We start from the raw sequence: 26,642 nt of genomic DNA, 5'->3' as shown, positions 1-26,642 counted from the left end.
GGCAAGGTACTTAAACTCAGTGTCCTGAGTGTTGTGATGATTAATTGGGGTCCCTGGGCTCCCCTATTTTCTTTCTCCCCCTTCCTCACATCACTGAGGCCTGTGAGGGCAGGGCTAGTTCCCCTGCCCTCACCCTGCCCTGCAGGGCCTTTGCCCCCTTCCCCTAGCCTTGACCTGGTTGCTCCAGGGGCCCCAGGGCTCATCTCGCACAGTGCTTCCAGAAACTCTGATCCTAAGTGCCCCTGGTCTGCTGGCCGGGGCCCAGCTCTGCTAGGTTGTAGCTCAGGTTTCCTGCTGGGCCTCATTAAAGGGCCTCATTAAGGGGCCTGGCTCTTAATCCACAGGAATAGTGACTTTTTAAAAGTTTGGGGATATCTCTTCAGCCACTTTTTATGCCCATACCACATTTTTGATATGTGCAATTGTTTTGTTTGCTTTGTTTTTGGCGGCTGGCCAGTACACGGATCTGAACCTGTGACCTTGGTGTTACAAAGCTGAGCTTTACCCAACTGAGCTAACGGGCCAGCCTCCAATATGTACACTTATTTACATTCATACATATATATACATGTACATACATACGTATATATTTCCTATCCAGATCTTTGCTGGCTGATACATATACTTTTAAAAAAATAAAATAGGATCAGATTACATGTAATTAGCATGTATTTTTCTAATGCCTAACAATATATTGCTGACATCTTTTCATATTGGTATGCAATATGGAAAGTCCAATGTCATTTTTTAAAACTGGCAGAATAATTATGTATAGATATATTTATTTATTTATTTGCACAGATGGTTGGAACGCTTATTGGGGTGTGCTTATGTTTTCTTTCTTTCTTTTTTAAAAGGTGACTGGTAAGGGGATCTTAACCCTTGACTTGGTGTTGTCAGCGCCACACTCTCCCAAGTGAGCCACAGGCCAGCCTTATGTTTTCTTTTTTAGTAAGCTTTTTCTTCTTCAAATATAATACATGAGGGTACTTCCAAAAGTTCATGGAAAGATTTGTATTATCTTTCTACTTTTCCACGAACTTTTTGAAGTACGCTTGTACATTCAGAAAAGTTCACAATTCATAAGTGCACAGTTCAAGGCATTGCATGAAGTGAATGTACCTGCGTGACCCACGTACAAGAAACAGACCATTCCCCAGCATCCCAAAGCCCCTCACTCACGCTTCCTTCTAGTCTCCCTCCGAGGGTAACCGTGACCCTGAATTCTAAAAGCTTAGATTAGTTTTGTCTTTTTTGAACTTGAAACCAACAGAATAATACAGGATGTACTCTTATGCTCAACATTCTGTTTATGAGATTCATTCATGTTGTCACATGTGACAATATTTGTTCATTCCAATTCTGTAAAATATTCCACCTTGTGACCACACAGCAATTTATTTATTTGTCCCATTGATGAATGCCTGGGTCGTTTCCAAGGTTTTGCTACTACAAACAATATTGCAAAAAATATCCTGCTGTGTAAATAGGTCTATATATCTGAATATTTATCTATCTATCTACCCATCTAACTATAGCTTTCTGTTTTTTTCTAGTTTTTTGAGAAGATAGATTCCTCAGAATATAATTGCTGAGTCACATGTAGGAATATTCTACATTTTAATTTTGTCAAATTGTACCCACCGAGATTGAGAGCAGTGGCAGTGCTACACCCTCACCAAGCTAGGGTGTTATTAATCTTTAATATTTTTGCCAATCTGACAGAAGAAAAATCAGATATTATTGTGGTTTTAATGTGATTTTTTTTAACTAGTGAGGATAAGCACCGTTTTTGTTTTTGTTTTGGGAGGTCATTGGCATTTATGCCTTTATGAATTGCCTCCTTGCGTCCTTTGCTTGTGCTTAAAAATTTAATGTTTTATGGATATCGACCATTGGTCTTTACATTTGTTTCTAATGTTTTCTCCCAACTGGTTACTTGTCTTTTAGCTTTGTTTATGAAGCAACTGCTGGTTTAAATATAGTTTGTTTTCCTCCTGCTCACTGTTTATGATCTGGATAGTCCCCGAGGGGGTGTGTGGCAAACCCCAGATTCAAGCTGGTGGGGGTAGGGAGCAGCAGGCCAGGTGGGGTAGGCAGCTGGACCCCCAAGACTGTCTGGGGTACAAGAAAAGGAACATCTGTGTTAGTACGGAGTCCCTGGGTCTGGAGTTTGCCACGGAGCTTCCTCCAATCCTGTTTCCAAGTTGTCTCAGGGACACCCGGGCCCCACTGTCAGTGAAGAAAGTCTATCGCCCTGCCCAGGGGCCAGGCAGGAATCAGGAGGAGTCAGGGTCAGTGTGAGTAGGACAGGAGAGAGGAGGAAAGCATAAGAGCAAGGGCAAGCAGCTCAGCTCCCTGAGTTAGAATCCTGAACCCTCTGAGTTCAATGCCTGTTTTAGTCTACTCAGGCTGCGATAACAAAATACCACAGGTTGGGTAGCTTAAACAACAGAAATTTATTTCTCACAGTTCTGGAGGCTGGAAAGTCCAAGATCAGGGTTGGTTTCATTCTGAGCACTCTTCTCTTGTGTAGGCAACTGCCATCTTGCTGTGTGCTTTCTTTGGTATGTATGGCTGGGGAGGGAGTGGGGGCAGGAAAGCAGGCTTTCTTGTGTTTCTTCTCATAAGGATGCTAATCCCATTGGACCAGGGTCTCACCCTCATGACCTCATCTAATCCTAATTACCTCCCAGAGGCCCCAACACCAAATGCCATCATGTTGAGTATTAGGGCTTCCACACATGAATTTTGAGGGACACAAGCATTCCAACCATAACAATGCTCTAGACCACTTCCTAGAAGTGTAACCTTAGGTGAGTTACCTAATCTCTCTGTGACTCAGTTTCCTCATCTATAAAATGGGGATGAGAATAGTACCAACCTCTGAATTAATAAATGAGCTAATACCTATAAAAGACTTAGAACAGACTGTCATAGCCAGCCTCCAAAATCGTCCTCAATAATTCTCGCCTCCTGGTATTCATGCCCTTGTGTAGTCCCCTCCCACACTGTAGTAGGGTTGGTCTATGTGTCCAGTAGAATACAACAGAAATGAAAGTGTGTGACTTCTGAGGCTAGATCATAAAAGACATCGCCACTCTGTGTTGCTCTGGGGAAAGCCAGCTGCCATGCTATGAGGATGCTCAAGCAGCCCTATGGAAAGGTACTTGTGCTGAGGAACTGAGGCCTCCCACCAACTTGCCAACCATGTGAGTGTGCCCTCTTGGAGGTGGATCCTCCAGCTCCAGTCAAGCCTTCATATAAACTGAACTGCAGCCTCAGCCAACCTGCTTAGAGACCCTGAGCCAGAACCACCTGGCTTAGATCCTCTTGAATTCCTGACCCACGGACACTGTGTGAGATAGTAAATGTTTTTTATTGCATTAAGCTGCTAAGCTTTGGTATAATTTGTTATGCAACATTAGATGATACACAGACCATGTGGGCTACCCATAGTAACTGTTCAGTAAATGCTAGTTAGTCTGCCATGTGTCAGACATGTGCCATGTGCCCGTGCAAATGAACTCCCACCCCTGTGCCATCAATTTTCAGCAAGGGGTAGAGTGCTAGGGGAGGACAGTCACCCAGAACCCTAGACTCTCAGGACTAGAAAAGCCCAGAGAGATCATTACTCTACTCAACTCTCATTTTACTGATGAGGAAACTGACACACACAGGTTAAATGACCTGCCCAAGGTAACAACGCTGATATGTGGAAGAGTCTAAACTTGAACTCAGATCCCTTAGTCCTCAGGTAGCTTCTTTGTTGCTCTGTGCTTTCAGGGTCTTACGGTAAGGATTTATCACATCTCACAGTTTATGAAACACTTTCAATTCTTTATTTCAGGATCATCAATGCAGGGCCTCCTCCAGACCCTATTGGCTCCCACATCCCCTGAAGGAGTCCCTTTCTCTAAAGACCACCCACTCCCTAGAGCCCTGGTAGCTGTCCACAGCATCGTCTGGACTTGAGACAGCAGGAGAGGGCCCGTGGGGTTCCCAGCCCAGGCCATGAGCGGTGAGGACCCGGAACACTCTGCTCTCCTTCTGTGGCGCACAGGCCAGGCCCAGTAGACTTTGCCTTGGCACCTGGGCCCTGCATCATGCCCTAGACCCAATGGACCTGCCTCTGCCAACTGCTCCAGCTTTAGCCACTGGATCAAATGACCCATCAGTTTGATCCTGTGATTTGGGATGATTTCTTCAATGAGGATGACATAAAAGCATGTGACAGGGATCTCAAACCATTAAAAAGAAAAAGTTCCATTGCCACCCACCCCATTTTCTGAGGGTGTTCCAGGCACCACAGAGGGAAATCCAGAGTGAGACAGAGCAGACCCCACCCTCCAAGAGAGGTAATTGCGGGAGAAGAGGCACACACATGTGAAAAAGATCTGCTGTGTGATGCACCAAGTAGGCATCTGACCAAGCCTGAACTATGTGGATGTGAAAGGGAGAAGGAGGTGGTTTCCTCTCCAGCATCACCACCCCTCGGGCCTGCGTCATCACAGGGAAGTGCTCCTCCAAGAACTTGGCCAGCAGGGATGTGGAAGGACCCTCAGGGACCATCTCTACAGTTGCTCCATTTGGCAGATGAGGAAACTGAAGGTGGGGCGGCTTGCTGGGCATCACATTGCCAGTCTCCAGCAGAGAAGGAGATGGAGCTCAGGTGTCCGGGCCCCAGGCCAGTGTTCTTTCCCCTGAACCAAGGGGCCTCAAAATCTCAGGTTTCTGAAAAGTCCCCTTTCTAGTGACAATCAAAAAGAGCATAGAATTTGGGGTTAAACATGCCTCTTTTGGCTTTTCCTACACTAGCTGTGAGCGTTGGGGCAACTCCATACACTGCTATAGGACTCAGTTTCCTCAGCTGTAAAATGGGGATAACACACATGACCTGTACACTTGAAAATTGCCAAGAGAGTAGATTTTGAGTGTTCTCATCACATAAACAAGTATGTAAGGTAATGCATATGTTAAATAGCTTGATTTAGCCATTCTGCGATGCATACATATATCAAAATGTCATGTCGTACACCATAAACATATACCGTTTTTATCAATTAAAAAATTAATTTTAAAAAAGCATGACCTATTTATGGCTGTGATGAGGACTGAATGAAAGAGTGCCACAAAACTCTTTGGAGATGCTCAGCCACTTGCAAGCATCGAGTCAATCAAAAGTAGCACCATAATTATTATTACCTCCTGCCTCTTCCTTTTCCTCACCAGGCCCAGACCACTCTCCCCGCTGCCTTACCTGCCTTCTTCCCAGCTGGGACCCCCCCCTACTTAGGCACTACAGTTCCTCCCTCTAGTAACATGTACTTTGGGAACAGTCCCAAGTAAGAAGCCTGACTCTTTGCTGGGTGACTTTCTATGAGTCACTTAACCTCTCTGAACTTCAGTTCCTGATATGTAAAAATGAAAATCATAATACCCAGAATCATTCTCTGACAAATTGGTGGCACAGAAGAATGAGAGGGAAGGCAACTATTACAGATTAAAAGAGATTCAGGATACAAATACAACAAAATGCTCATGTGTAAGACCTTATTTGGATCTAATTTGGACAAACTAACTATAAAAAAGACATTTAAGACAATCAGGCACCTCTGAAAATGGACTGCGAATTAAATGATATTAAGAAATTGTTATTTTTGTTGTGTGATAATGGCATGGTGATTAGGTAAAAAAATTCTTATCAGTTAGAAATGTATACTGAAAGATTTATGGATAAATGATGTGTAAGATTTGCTTTAAAATATTACAGAAAAAAGGAAACGTGTGGGAGTATATATGAAATAAGATTGGAGAAATGTTGAAAGAGCTAAAGCTGGGTTTGGTTATGTGAGTTCATTATACTATTCTTTCTACTTTTGTATGTTTGAAATTTTCATTAATAAACAACAAAAATAAATAAATGAAGGGACTTGCAGAGAGGGGGGCAGTAAAATGTAGTGGTTAAGAGCTCTGGGTCCACACCTGGGGACCTGAGGTATGGAGCCGGAGACCAGACACACCCTACAACCAGGCACACTTCCAGCGCCAAGGATCATGCCAGAAACATCACCTCCATGTAGGTGGCCCACCACAGCTACCACAATAACCATGGCTGCTGCAAAAGCAGCTAGATGCCACAGCTATCACACAGATGGTCCACCAGCCACTGGAGTGCATTGACACAAGGAGAGTCACCAGCAGAGATAAAGAAGAGGATGTCTCTCTCCACAAAGCCCATTTCAGAGTGACAGAAGAAGCATCTGCTCTATGATAATATTGGGGGACCTGATCACACCTCTCAGCATTGGACAGATCATCTAGGCAATAAGTCAACAGAGTAACCATTACTCTTTCAGAAGGAGAGAAGAAATCTAGGGTAATTGGGTGGGGGAGAGATTGGATAAGGGGCATAAAGAATAATTACAATTTGTAACAATATATATGCTAGTAATATTGATTTGATCAACATATCTCGATGTTGAACCCTAAAAATAAGTATAATCGATTTTGATTCAAAAAATAAAATAAATTAAAAGAAAAAAGAAAAAAAGAGCTCTGGGCCCAGACACCACTGATATCCCATGCTTATCTCTAAATCTGCTAGGAACATAGCTTTATAGTTTGTTCTAGTAATTGATACTGATACTGATTTATACATTCCTGGTTCCAGTGCCAGCTCTGCCACTCACTGCTGGGGAAACTTGGCCAAGTAACTTAACCTCTCTGAGCCTCTGTAGCTCAGCAGCAAATCAAAGGTAATCATGACCCCTGCCTCTCCGAGTTATTCAGAGGACTGAATGACAGGACAGAGGGAAAGGACTTAGCACAATGCCTGGCAGGTAATAAGCTCTCAGTAAATGCATCAGTAGGAGGAGCACAGGGGTAGGAATCAGGCTACCTTGGATGTGAACCCTGGCTTGGTTGGCCACTTGTGGCTGTGTGAGTTTGGCCAAGCCAGTTAACTCTCTGAACCTCATCTCCTCCCGGGAAAAAACGAAGATCGTAATACCTCCCCTGCAGGACTGTTGTGAGGATTAAATGACAAGACGTGTTTTGATGCCCAGTGTGGCCTATGTGGGAATTTCTCCTCCTCACCCGTTGACTTTGGCAGCGCTGGCCTTGCCAAGGCTGGAGCCGATCCCACTGTCCATTTGCTCAGCTTCTGCACCTGGACTGCCAAGTGTGGCTGGAGAAGGTCAACGAGGACCATGTGAAGAGCTCCTCGCAAATGACAGATCTGTGCTGGGAAACTTCAGCGAGGCTCTTCTGCTCCCAGACAGTCCTTCCGCCTCTCTCCAGGGCACTTCCTCTTGTGTTCCACACTGGCTGCTCCAAACCTTTTCCACTGCCCGCTCACACTCCCTCCCCACCTCCTGAGCCTCAGAGGCTGACCTCAACTCTCTCTTGACCAACGTCACCAAATATGAGCACCTTTCTCTTTACCTCCCAACACCTCTGATCCTCACTGCCATCCTTTCCTCTCTCCCATCCCCCAAACTCAAAGGTTAGAGTGTCCCTCTCCCTCCCAGCCTTTAGAATTTACTCCATCACCCGCAACCCTTCTCCATTGGCTGCACTATCTCAGGCAGAAAAACTTTCTCAAATATGTTAATCTTCCCCAAGTCTGACAGCAACCCAGCTACTCCCTTATTTAACTCTTTCATTCACTCATCCACCCATTTAAGAAACACTGGTGCAGTGCCTACTAGGTACCAGGCACTGGGAGTACAAAGATGAATAGAGTCTTTGCTCTCAAAGTCTTTGAAGTGCAGAGGGAGAGTCAGACTCACAACAGATGATAGTGATATGACAAGTGGGACGCAAAGATCAACGCTGCTTGAAGCAGAGACTAGCTGGGGGTGCCACGGGAAGAAAGAGGAACCCTAGGGTGACTCTCAGCTTCCTGGTTGGTGCGGATGGGTGGCTGGTAGAGCTGTTCACTGAGACTTGAGACAAGAAAAATGGAAGGAGAAACTAGGTGTGGAGGAAGATGGTGAGTTTGGGGTATAATGAGTTTGAGATGCTGCTGGAAAATCTCAGCAGAAATCTCCAACAAATCTTCAGCTTAGGGGAGAGAGACGCCTGAAGTGGAATTTGAGAATCCTTGGCATATAGGCGTTGGGATCATGAATGCTCACAGGGTTGCTTTCTGCTGCAAGTAACAGTGATTACACTACAATGACACTTGCTATCTCACATCTTAAGAAGTCAAAAGGCGGGCAGTTCCAGGGTTGGATACAGTGACAGCTTGCTGGCTTCAGCCACCCAGGTGCTTCTATAGCGCCTCTCTGCCATCCTCAGGGAGCTGACATCTTCTTCAGACTTGTCCCCTCAAGGTTTCAAGGTAGCTGCTCTTACAACCCCATTCAAAGGCAGGGATGAAGCTTTCTTCCTGCACACTAATTTTCATTGTGGAAGAAATCCTTTATCTTTAGTCAACAGACTTGTCCCTGGGCCTCATTGGCCATAACTGCATCGTTAGACAAAAGGGAATGGGATTACCATGACAGGTTAAACCTTTTGTGATGTACCCTCCTGTGGCGGTGGAGAGGCCCACCTTCCCGGAGCACAGTGCTGCCCAATCCCAAACAAAACTGCCATCCTGTGAGCAAGGAAGAAGGCACAGCCTCTTTTCAACCCTTTTCCTCTTCTGACCTTTGGCTGGCCTGGTAGTGTGGACTTGATCCAAACACAGTTCGGTAGAGACGTGAGGAGCTTGGGCTCCTGGGTCAAGCATATCTGGGTTCATGTCCTAGAGCCCCCTCTTGCTAGCTGTGTGACCTCGTACAAGTTATCTCACCTCTCTGTGCTTGAGTTGCCTCACCTGTGGCATGGGGATAGGATGGTTCTTACACTGTTGGTTGTTGAGATGATGAAATGGAATAATTCATAGGAAGTGCTTAGCACAGTGCCTGGCATGTAGTAAGTGCTCAGCAAAAACCAGCTATTAACATTTGGCGGGGGGACGACCATTTCCTTGAAATTCTGCCCTTTGTTTTCAAGGCCTCCTCCTCTTTCCGTATCTGGTTCCTCTTCTTCTCCTCCCATTTCCTCCCTTCCCCAAGGCTGACTCCTCTGCCTTTGCTCCTTACTAGGTCTTGTCTCACGGCTCCAGCCATCCTCTGCCTCGAGGTCCTGCGTGCTCCTCCTGTCTGTCCCTTGCCTCTTGGGTTCATCCTGGGGCCTGATGCCTCTGTTCCCGGTCTCCTGCCCCAGCACCTTAGACTGGGTGACCCCAGGGTCCCTGCATGAGATTCTACCTTAAAAGCATCCATCAAAACTGCTCTAATGACTTCTACCTGCCAGTGTGGAACATGTCCTAAAAAACATGGAGAAAAATTAAAATTTGTGCGGAGAGTCAAGAGAAGCCTCAGGCTGACTTCTAAGTGTCCAGGCAGGACTTGGTGTCACTACATGAGAGTCATTCCTGTCTAGGCTCCCTTCCTGGGCTATAAGAATCTCAGAGCAGAGAAACAGATCACTCATCTATCTGTCACCTTGGTGCCTGATGTAGAGTTAGGACTCAGAAAAATGTCTGATGAATGAATAAGATTCCTGGCTTTGCTATTTACTTTTTAAGTGACTGAGACCTATACTTTGACTTTCAAAATCTGTAAAATGATGGGACTGGACTACGTCTCAAGGGAGTCCTTTCAGCATTAAGTGGAATAAGTGACCAGGAGATGGAGGGCTGGGCTAGCTGAGGTGGGGTCTCCAAGGTCTCCAGCAAAATGCTGTGCTCAGATCTGGGGCAGAGGGATGGGCTCGGAGAGAGGGGCTGCCCCAGCCCTCATCTTGGGAGCTGCCCAGGACTCCAGAGGAGGGCATGGAACTGATTTAGGTCAGTGAGGGGCATTGGCTATTAACCCCTTGAATCCCAGTGGCCCACGTGCTGGGTCCCATCCCTGGCTCACCAGCCTAGTGCGGGGGGAGACCAATTTCTAGAGGACATTCTGGGTACCTGTCCTCCCTCAAGCCTGCCTCCGAACAGGCTGTTCTTGTTTACGACCCCCATCCCGGGGGAACAGCTATTGCTCATCTTTGCATGTGATTTGAGAGGGCCAGTGTTTCAGGCCTGGAGGAAACTCAAGCCCCACCAGCCAGCACTTGGCATTGGAATGCTCAGCTGGTCCCCTCCCGGGGCTCATGTGACCGAGGTCCAGTTATAAATATCAGAGGGGCCTCAGACCAAGAGGGAATTCGGGCACCAGGAGAAGAAGGCAAAGAGGCTCCGACAGGGTGTTTTGTGACAAAGACAAGACACCCAGGTCCACTTAGAGCGAGGCAGGTGGAGGAGGTGGCCAGGCGGACTCCCACACCTCCCTACAATATGGATTATAAGTCAAGCCTGATCCAGGATGGGAACCCCATGGAGAACTTGGAGAAGCAGCTGATCTGTCCCATCTGCCTGGAGATGTTTACCAAGCCGGTGGTAATCTTGCCATGCCAGCACAACCTCTGCCGGAAGTGTGCCAGTGACATCTTTCAGGTCAGTGCTGGGCGCAGCCTTATCCTGGGACCTCGGGCAGCCACTCAGCTTCCCTGCAGTGAAAGCCCTGGTTTCTCATTGCCCTCCAATGTGAATCCCTGCAGAGGCCCCTAGACTGGGCTGGGAGGTGGCTCTGGCTGTCCCAGTCCTCCATGACGCATGTTTCCTCTCCCCACCCTGCCCATAGCTCCCCCACCCCTGGCCTGAGCACCGCTGTTGAGTCTCCAATCAAGAGTCAAATGCCTCAAGTGATAAGTGGGGGAGGCAGGCGGAGAGGAGAGAGAAACCAGACCCCTGGGGCTGGAGCCAGCTCTGTGGTGACGGGGGGCCCAGAGCTTTGGGAGGAGGGTGGCAGGGAGGCCCAGGGAGTAGCAACATCTTCCCTTTCAGGCTGTTCCCTACAATATGGGAGCAGGAGGGGCTCCATTTCCCCAAGAAAGGAGTGGAGAAGTCCTGGCTGAGAGGCAGGACTCAAGGTTCCGCAGGGGCACTTTATAAAATATTTTTCACTATTTTATTTTTATTTTTATTTTTAAAAGATGACTGGTAAGGGAATCTTAACCCTAGACTTGGTGTTGTCAGCACCATGCTCTCCCAAGTGAGCTAACCGGCCATCCCTATATAGGGATCCGAACCCGTGGCCTTGGTGTTATCAGCACCGCACTCTCCTGAGTGAGCCACGGGCTGGCCCCTCACTATTTTATTTTTAAAGTAGCAGCTCTAGCAGCTTGCTCTAATTATAGTGCCCATTTCATGAGTGGGCAAACTGAGGCTTAGAGAGACATGTTGCTTGCCCAAAGTCACTCAGAGAATAAACGTGACTTGAATCCCAGTCTGCTGACTCCCAAGCCTGTTCACTGCTTAGTTGCTTCTCGGGTGCTGCGTGTGCACGTGGGCTGGTTCTCATCTGAAGATGGGGAGCTCCCGGTCACGTGGTGTGACAGGAGTGGTGGGATTGAGCAGGGGAAGGATAACGGGAGATTAGAAAGGGAAGGGGCTGAGCCCAGTCCTCACCTCTGCCTTTGCCACCTGCAGGCTGCAAATCCCTACTGGACCAACCGGGGCAGCTCAGTGTCGATGTCCGGGGGCCGTTTCCGCTGCCCCTCCTGCCGCCATGAGGTGATCATGGACCGTCACGGCGTGTACGGCCTGCAGAGGAATCTGCTGGTGGAGAACATCATTGACATCTACAAGCAGGAGTGCTCCAGGTGAGGTCGCCGGGCTGCTGGGAGCCCATCCTCTCTCCCCGCCATTCTCTGCCTGGCTCCTTCCTCCTCCCTCACCTGCTCAGCATCCAGTCCTCTAGCTGGATTGGTGACAGTGGGTCAGAAAGCCATCTCCTTCTTCCTCAGGCAGGAGCAGAGGCCCATGTCCCCCAATCCTGGCTCTCAGGATTGCTCAGTGAATGGGAAGGGGCCCAGATATTAGACTGCCCTCCTGGGAGATACTGAGACAGACACTGGGGGGAAAGAGAGAGGACTGGGAACAGCTAAGTGGCTCTGGTCAGCAGAGCAAGCACCCAGTGACAGTACAATGGCCTTTCACCCATGTGTTGGGCGGCACAGTGCCAGGCACTGGGAATGCTTCATCTTGGTGCCTCACAACAACCCTGTGCATTAGGCATGACTTTTATTGTCCCCATTTCACGGATGACGAAACTATGGCTCAAAGAGGTGAAGTCAATTACCCAAGCTTTCCCAGCGGGGAAGTGGAAGAGCTGGGAGGTGACCCAGTCGATCTAGCTTCAAGTCTCCCTGTTAATAAAATGGGCCAGTGATAGGCAGAACCTGTGAGTGGTGGAGGTTGTGCAGTGTTGACCTCAAGCTGGAGAGAGACATGGCTGTGGGGAAGATCTTTACACACCCGGACATCCTGACAAGACTCCCAGGCTGCTGACCTCCCAACACTTGCCTGTCCAAGGGAAGGGGACAGACCAGGCCTAGCAAGAAAAAGCCCTGGCCTGGGGAACTGGGTTTGCTAGTTTGCCTTTGTTACCAATGCATTGTAGGATCTTGGGCAAGCCTTTGGGGCTTCATTTCCCCTGTCTGCAAAAGGGGACAAAGACCTCTTATTGTGACTATCAAATAGGATATTGATGAGGGATGTTTAAAATATCAGATATTTATTGAGCACCCACTGTGCGCAGGCACTGTACTAAGTACTTTCCATATCTTTTCCCTATCTAATCCTCACAGTAAACTTTTAAGGCATTCTTGCCTTCATTTTACCATGAGGCTCAGAGAAGGTCAGAGGTTTGTTTAAGCCACACAGCTAGCAAGTGGTAAAACTGAGAGAGAGAGTGTGTGACTGACTCCATGGTGAATATTCTTAACTACTATGCTAGATTGCCTCTCATGTTGCTAGAGCTCAATGCTACAAATTGCAAACATATTGTTGATCATTACATTAATAATATAATTGACATCACACCAAAATAGAAGTCCACCCAACATGGACCTAAGAAGAGCATGTTGTGTTTGAACCCTTTTTGCATAAGAGGCCTTTTTGCATAATCAAATGACAAGGACAGCTGCCCTTTATTGAGGGAGGGTCTACTCTGTGCTGGGCACTACACATTCATTACAGACAGCTTCGGCTACAATTGCAGTAGCTCTGGGAGGAAACCAAGACTCAGAGAGGTGACCACTTGCCCAAAATCACAAAATGAATAAGTGGCAGAACAACCTGGATTTGAACCCAGATGCCAGAGCCTAGGCTTGGGAAGATGTGGGAGGGCAGTGGACACAGGCATCTTGTCTCACCTCTACACTCACCGCCATCTCAGGGCTCCCTTCCCAGGGGATGGGGACAGGTAGCAAGGGAGACTCCTGCCTGCATGGGGACCCTGGGCTAACAGATGCAAAAAGACAAGTCTGGAAAGTCATGCAAGGCTGTTTGGAGGTGAGGTGATGGTACTGATGGGGGACAGTCACCACTAGACATTTACAAGATGCTGTTGCATTAGGGGCTGGAATCAAAGGTGGTGTAGACATGGTGTTGGCTCTAAGTGAGTATGTAGTCTAGCTGGGGTGGTAAAACCTGAGAGAGGCACAGATATGCCAGTGGCCCTAAGTGCAGAAGGAAATCAAGGGAGAAAGGCCTTCTAAGAACTTGTGTTAGGGAAGAAAGGGACCGAAGAGACTTGGATCCTAGGAAGAATCTTGACTAGTAGTCAAGGCTTGTGCTGGGCTGTTGGACAGCCCTGGACCACCCACACACTAGTCGTGTGACTTGGGGCACACACACTGTGTCCTTCTCTGAGCCTCAGGGGCACCCCCATGGCATGCTTATTGATTTGTTCTTTCTACCTGTATTTAATGATCTCCTCCTCTATGCCAAGCACTGTACACTGTAAATTCAGGAGTGAAGAAAACAGGCAAGTTTCCCTGCCTTGATGGAGGTTACAGTCTGGTGGATTAAATATAGAAATAAATGAGGCCATCGGTAGAAATTGCTTAGCTCAGAGCCCAGCCCGCAGGAACCAAGAGCTATGGTGACTATAATTAGAGCAAATGGACTCTAGTCTTCTCTGCCCAGACTTGCTGGGTGACCTTGGGCAAGTCAATTCACTTTTCTGGGGCCAAGTTTCCTCTTCTTTAAAATGTCCCCAGGTCTGACTCTGGAATTCTATGACCCTTCCTATGTCCTCTGCACTGGCAGAGCCTCAGGCCAACTCCAACACTGGAGTTTGAGTCCTGGGATGCAGGGATAGATTTGGTGTCATTGGCTTCCCTGGTCCTGGTCCCCAGTGGATGAAAAGAAAAGGTTTGGGGGAAGCCAACAGCTCAGAACTCAGGGTATAAGTCTGGGGTGGCCTGCTGTGATTGGAGCTGGGGGAGGAGAAAGGGACTCAGGACCCCTGTGACTTGTAACCATTTTTCCTTCAGTCGGCCCCTGCAGAAGGGCAGCCACCCCATGTGCAAGGAGCACGAAGATGAGAAAATCAACATCTACTGCCTCACGTGCGAGGTGCCCACATGCTCCATGTGCAAGGTGTTCGGGGCCCACCAGGCCTGTGAGGTGGCCCCGCTGCAGAGCGCCTTCCAGGGACAAAAGGTACTGGCTCCAGCCACTTCCACCCCTAGCACAGGCCTGCTGGGCATGGCCCGATGATTCAGGAGGTGGATTTGATCCTTGCAGATCTGCTGAGCCTGCCTTTCAGTAATAGTCCCTCTGGAGGGACTTTCCAGGCTGCAGGGACAGCAGCCCTTGCCTTCCTGGGGGAGGTGGCTGAGCTCATGGGTTATACTTAGAGCCACTTGAGAGCACCTGGGTGTGGCCACAGGGAAGAGGTCAGACCCCAGGGCCAGGCCACCAGGGCCCTCTCAGGCCATGGCTTCTCCATCCCATTGCACTTTGGGCCCAGCTACTTCTTCCTATGCCTCTCCCGGGCTTCATTTTCACTGCAGCAGGAGGTGGCTTAGAGCCCTGTCTCTGCGTCCCTGGGCCTGTGGGAGCCCTACCATCCTGTCCATGCAGTAAGCTCTAGCTCCTCTTTCCACACTCCTTCCCACTTTCCACTCTTCTCTTGGTCTCTCTCTTCTAGAACTTTCCAACTCTATTTCTTTTCTTTGTCTCTTCTTTCTTATAAACAAGCTCCTCCTATGCCAGTACCTTGCTGTGTGTTCTGGGAAGCTCACTTTCCCTCTCTTGGCCTCATGTGTAAAATAAGGGACGCGGTATCTCTCTGATAGTGTCTGCTCTGGATCTGACCTCTACCCCAGAAAGAGGGGCTACACCCCTACAGGATGCTTTTTCTAGCAGAGAGGAGAGTGAGGGTACCATGCTGCTGCCATGCCCAAGCAGACTGGCTCTGGGACTACTGTGTCTCCTCTTCTTATCCCCCTCCCTCCTCCTATCTAGAGCGAGCTGAGTAACTGTATCTCCATGCTGGTGGCGGGGAATGACCGCGTACAGACGATCATCACTCAGCTGGAGGACTCCTCCCGAATTACCAAGGTGAGGGGATCGCATAGCCCTGCCTGGGGGTTCAAAGCCTCCTCGTGCAGCCTAGTCTCTAGGGAAAGTTCACCCATGGATTATGACTAAAGGTTGGGGCCTGGAGCAGGGGTGGCCAAGCAGGGCTGTCTGGGAGGGACCAATCCACTCATCCACCTGCTCGACAAGTGCTTCTTGAGCACAGCTGTGTGTCAGGCTGTGTCCAAGGCTCTGGGGATGGAGGGTGAACAAGACAGACAGGATCCCTGACCTCAGGGAGTGTCCTGTCAATAATTCCCAGTATTCATGCAGCTCTGATAGCTTTTAGAGCACTGTTCTCTAGCGTGCTGTAGACCAATACTTCTCAAACCTTAAAGTGCATACAAATCTCCCTGGGATTTTACTAAAATTCAGGTTCTGATTCAGTAGGTCTGGAACGAGCCATGAGATTCTGCATTTTCAACAAGCAGCCAGGGTTTGCCCAAGTTGCTGGGTCCATGAACCACACTTTGAGTAGCAAGACTATAGTGGGCAGAAGGGAACTTTTCCATTCCTGAAAAAGCATCCATGAGTTTCCATCTCCACTTGGTGTGGGGACCTGGAGATGAGACGGGGGAAGGGGTCATCATAATTGCTGGTAGATGAAGAGTAGGTTCAAAGGAAGGAGAGGGACATTATGAGCACCCGTAAAGGGCTCCCAGTCTGATGAGGTGCTGTTACTACACCCACTTTACAGAAAAGGAAACTAAGATGTAACGTCTGTGTTGGAGAGGAGGGAGCTTCAGTTGGGGAAGGAGGCTTCTAGGGGAGGAGCTGCTTTTCCCCTCTCCTGAGACCAAATGATGTAAAACTTACTGAGTACAGTCTTGGTCCTAAAATGGAGGGAAGAGTGTGACTTGGGGCACATGGGAGGCCCAGAATACGTCATGTCATGTGGCCCTAGAGTCTATTTTTGAAGGAGCTAGCTGTTCTCCATGACACTAGCCTCCAAATGTTACTGGTGTACTAAGTAGCTGCCTACACATGCTTTCTTCTTGTTAACCCTTTGTTTTGTCCTCTGTAAAATGGGATGCAGTAAGGTCTCCGCCAGCTTTAGCGTGTTTGCTCCTGGGCACACCTGTTCCAGGAAGAGAGTGTTGGGAATAGGGAGGAAGGATCCCACAGGATGTGACCGCAAGATTTCTGTCCCCAGGAGAACAGTCACCAGGTGAAGGAAGAGCTGAGCCAGAAGTTTGACATACTGTATGCCATCCTGGATGAGAAAAAAAGTGAGCTGCTGCAGCGGATCACGCAGGAGCAGGAGGAGAAGCTCAGCTTCATCGAGGCCCTCATCCAGCAGTACCGGGAGCAGCTCGACAAGTCCACCAAGCTGGCGGAGACAGCTATCCAGTCCCTGGATGAACCTGGTGGGGCCACCTTCCTCTTGGTGAGCAGGACTAAAAGGGTCTGGTCAGGGTCAGTTCAACTCTGCAGCCCTGTATAAGGTTTAAGGTGTGCTCATCCACTGACCACCCATGTGCCTTTGGACAAGTCATTTAAACGTCTGTGAGCCTCAGTTTCCTCATCTGAAAATTGGGCATGTAACAACCCCTACCTTCCTCTTACTGATTTTATGAGGATCAAATAAGAAGTTCATGAAATGGCTTTTTAAATTGCAAAATACAGTGTCTCATGGAGAGACTATTAATTGAGTACCTACTGTAAGCCAGGTACTGAGGTGGAGACAGAGATGAATGAGACACTGCCCTGCCCTAGGAGAGATTCTCGGGGAAGACAGAAAGGTTCAGCTGTAAGACTTCACAGTTCAGTTCAATAAAAGTTTCCTAAGTTCCAGACAAACCTGGGTCAGGTTTGTGCTAGACATTGGGTAGGAAAAGGTGATTAGGATATGACTCTCAGCTTTGAGATTTCAGGTTTAGGAGTACTTGGACTGATACTCCTAGAATCCAAGCTTCCTGCCAGGACAGTGAGAGGGTGATGACCAAGTCTGTGCAGCCCATGGACAGAGAGAAAAGATCCAAGTTCTGTTCAGCTCAGGGAGGGAGCAGGTCATAACTGGACTAGAGAATAGTATGAAGTGTCCTTCAACAATACCCAGTCGCTGGTTTTGCTGATTTCTTGGGGTTACCCCTTCTGCAATCCTAACCGTTTGTTCTCTCTCCCCCCACAGAGTGCCAAGCAACTCATCAAAAGGTCAGTGTCTCCCAGAGGCTATGATCCAAGTCCCCAGCTCCCACCAGGGCCTCTGACTTTGGTCCATTGAATCTGTTGGGAGAGTCTCCCTGCAGGCTGGCTTTCCTGACCTTTGCATACTCTACTTTCTTGGAGCATCCATTCTGCTTGAGACTGGAGAGAAAATACTCCACCCCTCCCAGGGAGCCTGTGGGTGGAAGGCCTGGGTGTGGACATGGCATGTGCACTCATGGGGTTGGAGGTGAGACACCCCCTCCTTGCACTGAGCCTCAGAAATTTCACCTTGCCTCTCTCTCTCTCTCTCCCCCACAGCATTGTGGAAGCTTCCAAGGGTTGCCAGCTGGGGAAGACAGAGCAGGGCTTTGAAAACATGGACTACTTTACTTTGGACTTAGAGCACATAGCAGACGCCTTGAGGGCCATCGACTTTGGGACAGGTAAAGGAGTTGGTGGTGTCACCTGTCTATTTGTCTGTTCGACCCCTGAAAACCAGCCTCCCCCCACTGAGTGCCATGGGGAGGCAGATACACTTAACAATGATCTCTAGAATCCAGTCAGACTCATACAGCCAACTTCTAGATGAGCCCAGAGGCTAGCACAGTGCCTGGTGCATAATTGTTGCTCATAATTAAGTATGGATCCACAATGGGGAGGCATCTTGAGGCAGTAGATATAGCACGGTGCCTGGAATCTGGAACCCGAGTTCAGATCCTGATTCTGCCATTCCTTTGTTATCCGTGTGACCTTTGACAAGCCCCCTCCACCTCTCTGAGCTTCATCGTTTAACTTTAATAATAGATTAAAAGTGGATCCTCTAATAATGACCATCGCATGGTGCTGTTGCAACAAAGCAGATACTGATGCAGAAGGGGTTTGCGAGGTACTAGATATACATTAATTGCTGCCTAAAGCTCGTCTTAGCTTCAGCTTTTCAACGCTAGCATCTATGATATTCAGGTACCTTAATTTATCTACGTTCTATCCTCATTTCTGTTTACAATTACTCTTCCATAGAATGCCTATAATAGTTGTTACAATAAGAGAGAAAACAAGGAAAGTGGCTGAGGAGCAATGTTAATTTGATGAAGGTCACACAGCTGCAAGGTAGCTATTTAGCAACAAAGAGAGGACAGATCCAATTTTGCTGAATGTTGCTTTAGTTTGAGAGGTGATGTTTAATGACTTGCTGAGAGAGAGAAAGGTGTGCGCAGGAACAAGGAAGAATTGTAAATGGGCTGGCATGAGAGAGAGAAAAGCTTCTTGGCACCTCCTTTGTGGGCTCTTCCGCAAGCCTTTGGTATCTGTTGTTAAGTGTATACCCCATTCGTGGGTAAGGGCAAAATACACTGCAAAGTTGAGTTACCAGTAGACTTGGGTATATCCATTGCTGTAAATTATTTGCTCCACTGTCACCCTCCCTAAGCTAGGATACTCAAGAGTGGGTCATACTGTGTGAACGTAGCATTGCAAAGACCTGTACTACCCTTTATGATCTTTCCGAGCCTCAGTTTCCTCATGAGTAAAATGGGAAGAGTACCAACAGCTGCCATTTACCCAGCACTTTCTATGTCCCAGGCACTAAGCCTTTGACATAAATTCTATCATTTAATACAAGTTTATGAGATATGTTCTGTTATCATCTTCATTTTGTAGTTGAAGTAACTAAAGCTCAGAGAGGGTGACTGACTTGTTCAAGGCCACACGGCTAGTAAGTGGCCCGTGCGGATTCCACTGAGAGCCGTCGGGATTATATGAGACAATGCATGTACGGTGCTTAGCACTGCGCTTGGCACATAGTGAGTGTATTAGTCTGTTTTTGTTGCTTATAACGAAATACCTGGAACTGGGTGATTTATAAAGAAAAATGACATTTATTAATTATAGTTTCTGAGACTGGGAAGTCCAAAGTCCATTTGGTGGTGGCAGCAGTGATCCAGCGGTATCACATTGCAAGATGGGGAAAGAAGAGAGAGCAAAAGGCAAACTCTCCTCTTCTTTTAAAGCCCTCAGAACCACGCCCCTGACCACCATTTTTAATCCATTCACTACTGCACAGTCCTACAATCCAATCACCTCTTCAAGGCCTCCCCTTCAATTACCATAACAGGATTTCCCACCTTCTTAACAGTCACAATAGGGGCTAAGTTTCTTTCTTTTTTTTTTTAAAAGATGACCAGTAAGGGGATCTTAATCCTTGACTTGGTGTTGTCAGCACCACGCTCTCCCAAGTGAGCTAACCGGCCATCCCTGTATAGGGATCCAAACCCGTGGCTTTGGTGTTACCAGCACCACACACTCCCAAGTGAGCCACGGGCTGGCCCCCAGTGATGAGTTTCTAATACATAAAACTTGGGGGACACAATTCAAGCTTCAATGAGTTTTGGGGGGACATAATTCAATCCACTGCAGTAAGTCCTCACAAATGCTGTTGTGAGTAGTCATTGTGATGATGATTAAATAACTATTAGGCCTCACAATCAGCTTAGCATAAGCGCAGCCATGTTAACCACGTCCTCCCCTTGCACCTTCCCTTTCTCTTAAGCAAAGTGCTTTCTGAGAAAAAGCAGATTTTGTGCAAAACAGAATCTTGTACAGAACAGAAAAACCACAGAGCTGTTGCAAAGTACTGTATGCTCAGAATAGCTCCCCAGCCCCTTCTCCTAATTCAAACCCTATAAAACCCCTAATTAGTTTGTGCAGGGGTGGGAACTGATCTTTCAGTCTCCCCTCCAGGTTTGCTGGAAAAAAACTCCCTAACGTGGTAAGCGTTTGGCTTGGAGTCCTTTAATCTTTTTGTCTTGCCGACCTCACAACAACCAAACTACCTGGTTTATGCACTGATCCCAGGGACGAGGCTGGAATTTCGGCTGTCCTTTTGGAGAAGCTCTTGACAAATGCTTCGATCCTCAGGGCCACAAAGGATTAAGGAGGTAGCTTGAGAGAAGGGGCGGGGAAGGGGCAAGTTCACTGTTAGTAGTGCTTGAAGGTAGAGCTTGACATCCCAGGATGAGCAAGTGAGGACATGGGTTGCAGTTCAGTCTCCGTCTCTCTGGCTCAGCATCAGAGCTAATGAGCAGAGATGGCCCGAGAAGTGTTCCCCACCCCCTACCCATCCCTCTGTAGGCTAAGGAATGAGGAAAACTGGACAGAGGTGCTGAGCAAGCAGGTTTCAAAGTCTGGGCAGATTCCTTCAAGACAAGGATTCTGATTCCTGAGAATTGAGGAGTTGTGTCCCGTTCTCCCTAAGTGACGTTTGTCTGTCTGAGAGATGTGCAGAAGGACAAAGGGTGGGTGCTTCCTCAAGGTCCCCTCTCTGGTCACGGGCAGAGCAGGTGATAGAAGCTCCTGGAACAAAGCAGGTCTTGAACCTCATTCCCTGAGAGGGACGAGGGCAGGGAGACACGGAAGCAGGGCCTCTGTGCAGCTTGGGTTTGGCAAGCCCCTCACCTCCTGGACCACTGTGGTCACTTGTGCGGCTGTTGGACCCTGACTGGGCATGGAATGGGGTTTCCGATACGTGTTCTCTCCAGCCTGCCTCCCCTTTGAGTAGCTCCTGAGAAAACAGACCCGTCCTGACAAAATGTTCTTTGTCGCAGATGAGGAGGAGGAAGAGTTCATTGAAGAAGATCTGGAAGCGGAAGAGTCCACAGAAGGGAAGGAAGAAGGTAAGAAATCCATCTACCTCCTCCTGGTCATTCCCTCATTCCTTCATTCACTTACAGCGACAGGAGATACACACTGTGCACAGCTTGCTGTGCTGGCGCTGGGGATGACTCTCGGTCCTGTTACCAGTGTGCCTTTTAAATCTACTTAGAGTCAGGGCCGGCCCGTGGCTCACTCGGTAGAGTGCGGTGCTGATAACACCAAGGCCACGGGTTCGGATCCTATATAGGGATGGCCGGTTCGCTCACTGGCTGAGCGTGGTGCTGACAACACCAAGTCAAGGGTTGAGATCACCTTACCGGTCATCTTTAAAAAAAAAAAAAAAAAAAAAAATCTACTTAGAGTCAAGTCCTGTTCTCTTTACCCTTAGAGGAAAAAACAAAAAACTGTTTACAATAAAAAGCTCCCATTTTACATCTAAATGACCTTTCTAAATGGAGAGGCTTATAGCACAGGAGAGGTAAAAGGTGAGGGGGGTGGGGGTGGGGTAAAAGACAGGGCTCTTGAGCTGGGCTGGGCTCACTGAGGTGTTTTGTTTGGCCAGCACAGTGTTTAGAATTTTTTTTAATTAGTTGCTAACATTTTAAAAATTAGGAAATTTTATTAAAAGCTTTAAAAAAGGAGATTTCATCTAAGAATCTGCATTTCCACCTTCCTGTGAAAATTTGGGAAGAAGAAACTATGCTGGGCTTGAACTTCCCCTAACCTCAGAGAGCTGGCTCTGGGCATGGCTGTCCCCTTTATAAAAGGGACATGCATATGCCAGTTTGCCTGGCCCCACACTGTCAAGCCTGCCTGCTTCACTCATGGGTGTTATCTGCTGGGCCCTTGCTGGAATCTGAGTTTGCTGACCGGCAGATTTTGTTTAAGAGCCTTGGTTCTGAATCACAGCTCTTACCACATACTAGCTATGAATGGTTGACAACTTGTTTGAGTCCTGGGCTACTCTTCTGCACCTGGGGGCATAATAGTACTGACCTCAAAAAGTTGTAGTTGGAAGTAAATTAGGTAATCATTTAGCACATAGGAAGGACATGTTTGCTAATTAGCACATGCTTGCTGATGTTATTTTTTCAAGCCATAGTTACTGGAACTAAATTCCAATCCAGATGAAAAATATAGGGTAGTCTTTTGTATTGGATGTACCCTCTGTAGTGTTTTGGCAGCTAACTTTTTTTCTTCTTCTTTTTTTTTTTCTTTCGGCAGCTGGCCAGTATGTGGATCTGAACCCTTGACTTTGGTGCTATAACACCATTCTCTAACCAAGTGAGCTAACCGGCCAGTCCATTGACAGCTAAATTCTATTTTGGTTTTAAAGGGAAGAGACCAGGCAGAATTGGAGTGTAATGGTTTTGTCACTGTAGCTTGGTAAGCCCTGGATCTTTCTGAATCCTCGTCTAACAATGTCCTCTGTGTTTTTTTCTTTATTTCAGGACACCAGTAAGAAGCTGGATGCGTGAGAGACCCTCTAGATGCAGAGAGACTGGGGAGGGTGGGAATGGGCCCAGCTGCCTCGTTGACAGGCCCAGGGTGGGAGGGGTCGGGGCCCCTGGAGGGGCAATGGGGAGGTGTGTCTTCTCTCTGCTCAGAGAGCAGGGACTAGTGTAGGACCCCCACTGCTGTGGCCAGCAGCCACTGAACCAGAATTGGAAACGTGCTTGAAACAGTCACACTTTTTTACATTGGTGCAAAATGGAACATTTTGTACATTTTTAAAATGTGATTTTTGTATATACTTGTATATGTATGCCAATTTGGTGCTTTTTGTAAAGGAATTTTGTATGATAATGCCTGGTCATTGTGTGACTGGTGATTGTCAGAAAGAGGGAAAGGAAGCCAGGTTGATACAGCTGCATCTTTCTTTCCTTGGAGGAAGTGCTGGGGAGCACCCATGGGCCTAGAAAGGACAACGTACTGTAATTCAGTGCCCATCCCCAACACATGGGGTGGTAACTGGGTTTGTGTTATATGTTGTTTTAATAAATGCACAACGCTCTCTTCGTGTTATTACAAAGGTGCTGGGGTTTCATTCGGCCTTTTTTCTGGACAGGAGAGTTCAGTGTGGATGAACAGAAGGCCCAATAGAAGGCAATGGCAAGGCTAGGTTTGTGTCCCCCCATCCAGAAAGAGTTCTTTAAACCCACATTTCCCAATAGGAGCTCCACGGAAAACTGGCCCTGAGATGATCTTCAAATAACAGGTTCAGTGTGTTGTTGCTTTGGTTCTCCAGAAAGCAGAGCCTGAGACAAAGTTGAAATGCTTTGGTTGGAGGTGCAATCCATACAGACGGAGTGAAGGAAAGGGGATCGAGGCCGGTAGGGACAGAAGCAAACACGAGGTGTCACGCTGCTGAGCTGGCCACAGCTTCACAAAGACCCGCTCTGCTCAGTCACATGAGATGTTTCCAGCAGACCATAAAGAACACAATGTGACTCAAAACAGTTCACTAGAAGGAGGAAGGAAAAGATATTTGTCCACTGGCTCCTTCTCTCTTCTCTGTCTCTCAGAGTTGAAGTTTGCCTCCCAGAGGGTTCATCCCCCCACCCCCCACCGGGCAGCATCGCTTGGGCCCTTCGGTCAGCCTCTGGGCAGCTAGGTCACACACCATACTGTGGGTGCTTCTGTCGAATGTGGAAGTGGTGGGAAGAGCCAGAGCCTCCATGGTCTAGTTGGGTTGGGAAAGGGTGCTGGAGCTTCTGCTGCCCCATCACGGTGGACACAATGAAGTCTGTGCTGGAGCCCACACTTACTCCAGGGAAGCCCAAGACAGCCCCCAGCAGCAGGGAACGAGGAGATGGCAGAGGGCACAGTAGCATCCAGGCTGTCCACAAGCAGAGGCCCTGGCAGAGAGGCAAGGTTGAGTGAATCTGAGGCAGTGCTTTAACTGGGTCTGATACACCACGGACTTAGATATTTGAGGAGCACGGCAGAGTCTGTCCCACATTTTAGACATTCAGAACACAGTAGCAAGTGAAGGGCTCTGAGCAGTGCTGCTGTAAAGAAAGCTAACTAACTCTAGACAAGGACCTTCAAGTACATGGTGCTTGGAACACTGCCTGATCCTTAACTCTCTTAATATTATTTTGGTGGGTTGAATATTTAACCCAGCATTTCCCAATTTATTAATTCACATGACATCCTCCAGAACTAGTGTTCTATGGAACTTGCTTTAGGAAAGGGCTTTAAACCCTTACACCTCTGCCCATTTGCACTTCTTGGAGTTTTCCTAAAGCTAACTGAGTCTCTAACTGAATTTCAAGGAATCAGATTTTGCTCTCATTTCTAGTCCCTTCTCAAGTTCTGAAGCATTTTGCATTAATTCTTTAAAAATTGTGTAGTACACACATATGCACACACAAACGTGCACAAAACCAGTTGTAGAGTTTAATAAACTATTGTAAAATGAAACCCTGTGTTACTACCACTCAGGTCAAGAAAAAGAACATTGCCAGCCCCCAGAAGCCCTCATGTGCCCCCCTCCCATCACAGCACCTCCTTCTGCTTGGGGGTAGCCACTCTCCTGTCCTTTTTGACAATCACACACTTGTTTTTCTTTATAGTTTGATCTCCTAAAGTGTCCTCCCATAGGAGACTAAAGGAATTTGAGGTCAGAAAGACAGAGGCTTTTATCACCTTGAAGTCACAAGAATAAGTATCATAACCTGGGCACATTCTGTCTGCAGATTGCTTTTCCAGGTTACTAATTATGTGAGAAACAGGCATTTCAGTCTCATATCTTGTCACTTATCAGGGGGAGAAGGAAGGGCAGTCAAGGCTGTATAGTCAGTTAAAGTTTAAATTCCAGGAAGATGAATGTTAATTGCAAATAAGGGGCACTCTCCTTTGCCACACAAAGGGCTCTTCCTGTCCTTACAAACTCGAACACTAAAGAGTGGTATGAAGGCTGTTTGACCAACAAGCTTCCTTTAAGATCATGCTGCAAGGGGGAAAAAACTGGCTACAAGAGGGTTCTTCCCGTGAAACTCAAATATAGTTCCATAGGCTTCTTGCTGCATCAAGATCACCAGGGAAGGTTGATTGTTCTCTAGACCTTTAATTCTGGAAAATTTTTTAAATACTGAAAAGTAGAGGGAATAATGTAGTGTACCTCCATGTCCCCATCTACTCAGTTTTAATGGTTATTGACATACTTTTTTCTTCTATACCATTACCCACTCTCCCCACTGGGATTATTTTAAGGCATTTCATCCTTAAATACTTTAAATGGAATTTCATTTCATCCTTAAATACTTTAGATAAAGTTTCTTTTAAAAAATCATTACCACTAGACCATAAAACATGAACAATAATAATTCCACAATAGCATCAAACACAGAGGATTTTAAAAATACAGATTCCCAGATCTATTGAATCAGACTCTGAATGCGAAATGTCAGAATCTATGTTTTAAAATAAAATTCTTCAGGCAATGTTGAGGTCTGGGAACTGCTAGGTCATTTTGCATAGGATCTCCTAGGGATCTCTGAAGGAGCCAGGTAAGTACTACCAGTGGACATGGCAATTTTCAGTATATTGCAGTCTTGGTTAATGCACTTTTGGGTTAGGTGAACTCTTACAAATCAATTAAAATACATCATGGGAAAATATTGATTTAAAGAAAATCTGCTGTAAAAAAATTTTACAAAATGGGAGTTGGAAGTGGGAGTCCGAGCCCCTGGTGTGATGTAGGGGATCCTGGTGGCGGCCGCTTCTGTGATTTGGTTTTGTCCCCCTGAGCAGCGGAGGTGGCCGCGGTGCAGGCGGCGCACGGTGTGGCGGGGCCGACCCGGATCCCCGGACCCCGGGTTCCGCGAGCCCCGCCCAGCCCGCGGCAGGACCAGGAGCCCGCGCTGGGCAAGGCTGCGGGGCCGGGGGAACGGGGCCCCACGGGCCTGCAGCACGCTGAGGAATCTAAACCTTCTCTCAGAAGTGTCCGACAGAACTAATGAAGACACACAACCCAGGGTCATCTGAAATGTGACTGGCTCACTAATAATCCCAGGGCAAAGTTAGAGGTCACTGCTCAAGCATAAGTTTTCCTCAGACTGCTCCAAAGATGTTTGAAACAAAGGCTTGGGCTGAGTATGCTGTGGAATGGGCTGCAAAGGACCCACGTGGCTTCTTACAACAGTTATTTTGGCCCTTACTCCGCTGTCCCTAGCAAGTGCTGTACTGTCCTGGAAATTAGCCAAGATGATTGAAGCCAGGGAGAAAGAGCAAAAGAAGAAACAAAAACGTCAAGAAAATATTGCAAAAGCTAAACGACTAACAAGGATTTAAAAAATAGACGGGCTCTGCAACCAGAGGAAACTCATTTGGAAAATTATGCAGCTTTGAAAGAACCCACTAAGATTCC

At 47.5% G+C, this 26,642-nt stretch overlaps 1 protein-coding gene and 1 pseudogene across 1 annotated transcript; both read left to right on the top strand.

Annotated features, from left to right (window-relative positions):
• The first annotated feature begins 10,184 nt into the window (after positions 1 to 10,184).
• On the top strand, positions 10,185 to 23,300 carry TRIM63 (tripartite motif containing 63). The gene is made up of 9 exons (XM_063107055.1): positions 10,185 to 10,492; positions 11,528 to 11,700; positions 14,380 to 14,548; positions 15,356 to 15,451; positions 16,623 to 16,856; positions 17,601 to 17,623; positions 17,936 to 18,060; positions 21,220 to 21,288; positions 22,720 to 23,300. The coding sequence occupies exons 1-9, from the start codon at positions 10,334 to 10,336 to the stop codon at positions 22,728 to 22,730; spliced, it is 1,059 nt and encodes a 352-aa protein (XP_062963125.1). The 5' UTR covers positions 10,185 to 10,333; the 3' UTR covers positions 22,731 to 23,300.
• Positions 23,301 to 26,280: 2,980 nt separating this feature from the next.
• LOC134384088 (small integral membrane protein 15-like) lies at positions 26,281 to 26,566 on the top strand (annotated as a pseudogene).
• Positions 26,567 to 26,642: the final 76 nt, after the last annotated feature.

Source organism: Cynocephalus volans, chromosome 8 (assembly GCF_027409185.1).
Source record: "Cynocephalus volans isolate mCynVol1 chromosome 8, mCynVol1.pri, whole genome shotgun sequence".
NCBI classification, from domain to species: Eukaryota; Metazoa; Chordata; class Mammalia; order Dermoptera; family Cynocephalidae; genus Cynocephalus; species Cynocephalus volans.
This window is presented reverse-complemented; position numbering and strand designations above follow the sequence as displayed.